Genomic DNA, 2,197 nt, shown 5'->3' on the forward strand with positions numbered 1-2,197 from the left:
ACTGGCCTTCCAAGATGCCCCGGGGTCTGGTTTGGAATTGGCTAAATGCACGTCACTCTCGGTGCCGGTGTAGGGTAGGATCGCACACAGGTCGTTGCGACTCTGGTGGCGACTGGCGGCGACGCCCAGAGACTGCCTTGCATCCCATTGCGAGCGTTGCTGCTGCTAATAAACGCCTCAGCCTGACAGCGTTGACCGTCACGGTGAACGATGCCATGGATGAAGACCGCGCGTAAAGGGGTGGGTCCGCATCGCGCGTGGGCATGTTGACCACATTGATGTGTATCCTGCAGCACAGATGCAAGTGGTACGGCATGTGCCAATCGCAGCAGCAGCAGCGTCGTGCCAGCAACGGTCGTGCGCGTTCCAAGTTGCGTGCGTCTAGCCTAGGTAGCGACGGGACCATGGGCCATCGCGTGCCCCGGGGTAGCGTATCTTTGGCCCCCAATTGCGCCATGTGGCATTCCAGATGCACCACATTTTTGGCGCGCATTCGTGCGCTGGTCCCAAATGGGTCGATCGACTTGTATTGCCCGCTAATATCACTGCGCTCATAACTTCGTTGTACAGGACATATATGCCACGACCTGCTTGAGCGTAGGAGTTGATATCGCAAGACCTGGAGCTATATTCATGGGGTTGCTGCCACGGCGTACCTTCAACGTGCAGTAGTAGCCACAGTCTCTGCCGGCTGAAGCGAGTGGCAAGCTCGCCTTCTCCTCGTACACAGTATGTATTCATACACAGTACTGTACGTTGCGTGGTCGGTTGACGTAGTATCCTGCAGCGATGGGCGAGAACTCCGCGAGGCAACCAGACGGAGATCGTGGGGCTGTCTCGGCCGTCGTGGAAATGCGATGCGAACGAGTGATGTTCGCTCGGGCTTCTTGCAGAAAGCGACGAGAAGAAAAAGCTGGTGCCTTCAATCTCTCGACCGCGCACCGTCAACGCCGCTGCCACTGGTCGTTGTGGTCACGGAGAGCGAGAAAGTCGATGCAAGGCTCTTCAACGTACTTAAGTACTACGGCGCACGACGTACGGAGCAGGAAGGGCATCGGCAGGAGTTTGCTGCACCGGATTGAAGGCAGCGGATTCTCTTTCACCGGTCGCCGCGCCTTTGCTTCGAGAGAAGAGCCAGCCAAGCGACAGGATCGATGTATGCCTCAGAGAGGTCCAATAGTTGTGTAGTCGTGCATAGTCCCTTTAGAATGGAAGGCTGCGACCCGGACTGCGACCCAGACTGCGCCCCAGAGTTTACAATCAAGAACATAGGTATTTTGAGGTCCGTGTCCTAATAGTAGATCTTGAAGCGAGTGTCGATGTGTGCACGTTACGTCGCCTGTCCAGAAAGACAGATGCTGTAGACACGAAACGGTCCGACTATAAATAGAACGCGGTCCGACTATAGAACCATGCTATCGAACGCTGCGTGTGAAGAGACGAACGCTGGCCGTGTCTGGCTTGCAGAAATCGCACACTCGTTTCGGTATTCGATTAGTTGCTGTATAAAACTAGAGACGTGGGTCGCTTGTACCGTGAGATTCAGCAAAGAACTTGCGTCCCTCGACGAGACGAGCCATCTCTTTCCGTCGTTCGCTCGGTTCGCTCGCAGGGCGTGGATTGGCCGTATGTGCTTGCGGCCAGGCGTTTGACGACGCGTTTCGTGAGCTGTCTATCAAGCGTTCTCTTCCACCGTGGCCGCATTCACGCTGCATCTGAAGATTGTCAAGGGAGCGATGTATCCGAGGCCGCAGTGCAGGAGTGTGAGCTAGGGTAGCCTTGCAACGAGGGCCCGCCGCGTCCAGTGGGCCGCTATACTACATGGAAGCAGCGGACGGCGAATGGTATTTCTTGCAACACAAATGCAATTTCTCCCTATTTTTCAGAAACTATCTCTCGAATTTCAAAACGACAAATATGGCACCATTGGATAAATAAAAACTGTTAGAAAACGCGCTACGACGTAGCTAGTGCCACTGGCTATTGGTGAGCAAGTCGAGCGACGAGCCACCGCGCTTGCCACGAAAGAGGCGTCGAAAAAAGTTCTGGACGCGCACGCGCTTCTTGATGCGGTCTTGGGTCGGCGACGGCGGCGATTTCGGACGCGCCAGAAACGGATGTGAGAGCACTTGCTGCATGCAAAAGCGTTTGGCGGGGTCTTCGACGAGGAGGCGTTCAATGAGGTCGATCGCGTCGT

The 2,197-nt window shown here is 55.5% G+C and overlaps 1 protein-coding gene across 1 annotated transcript; it reads right to left on the minus strand.

The window, feature by feature from the left end:
- Positions 1–1,967: 1,967 nt before the first annotated feature.
- On the minus strand, positions 1,968–2,189 carry SPRG_17325 (hypothetical protein; the record flags this gene model as incomplete). Its single annotated transcript, XM_012356892.1, has 1 exon — positions 1,968–2,189. A coding segment is annotated over one exon (222 nt), but the record flags the coding sequence as incomplete, so codon positions are not given.
- Between the last annotated feature and the right edge of the window lie 8 nt (positions 2,190–2,197).

The sequence above is a fragment of the Saprolegnia parasitica genome, assembly GCF_000151545.1.
Source record: "Saprolegnia parasitica CBS 223.65 unplaced genomic scaffold supercont2.631, whole genome shotgun sequence".
Classification (NCBI taxonomy): domain Eukaryota; phylum Oomycota; class Saprolegniomycetes; order Saprolegniales; family Saprolegniaceae; genus Saprolegnia; species Saprolegnia parasitica.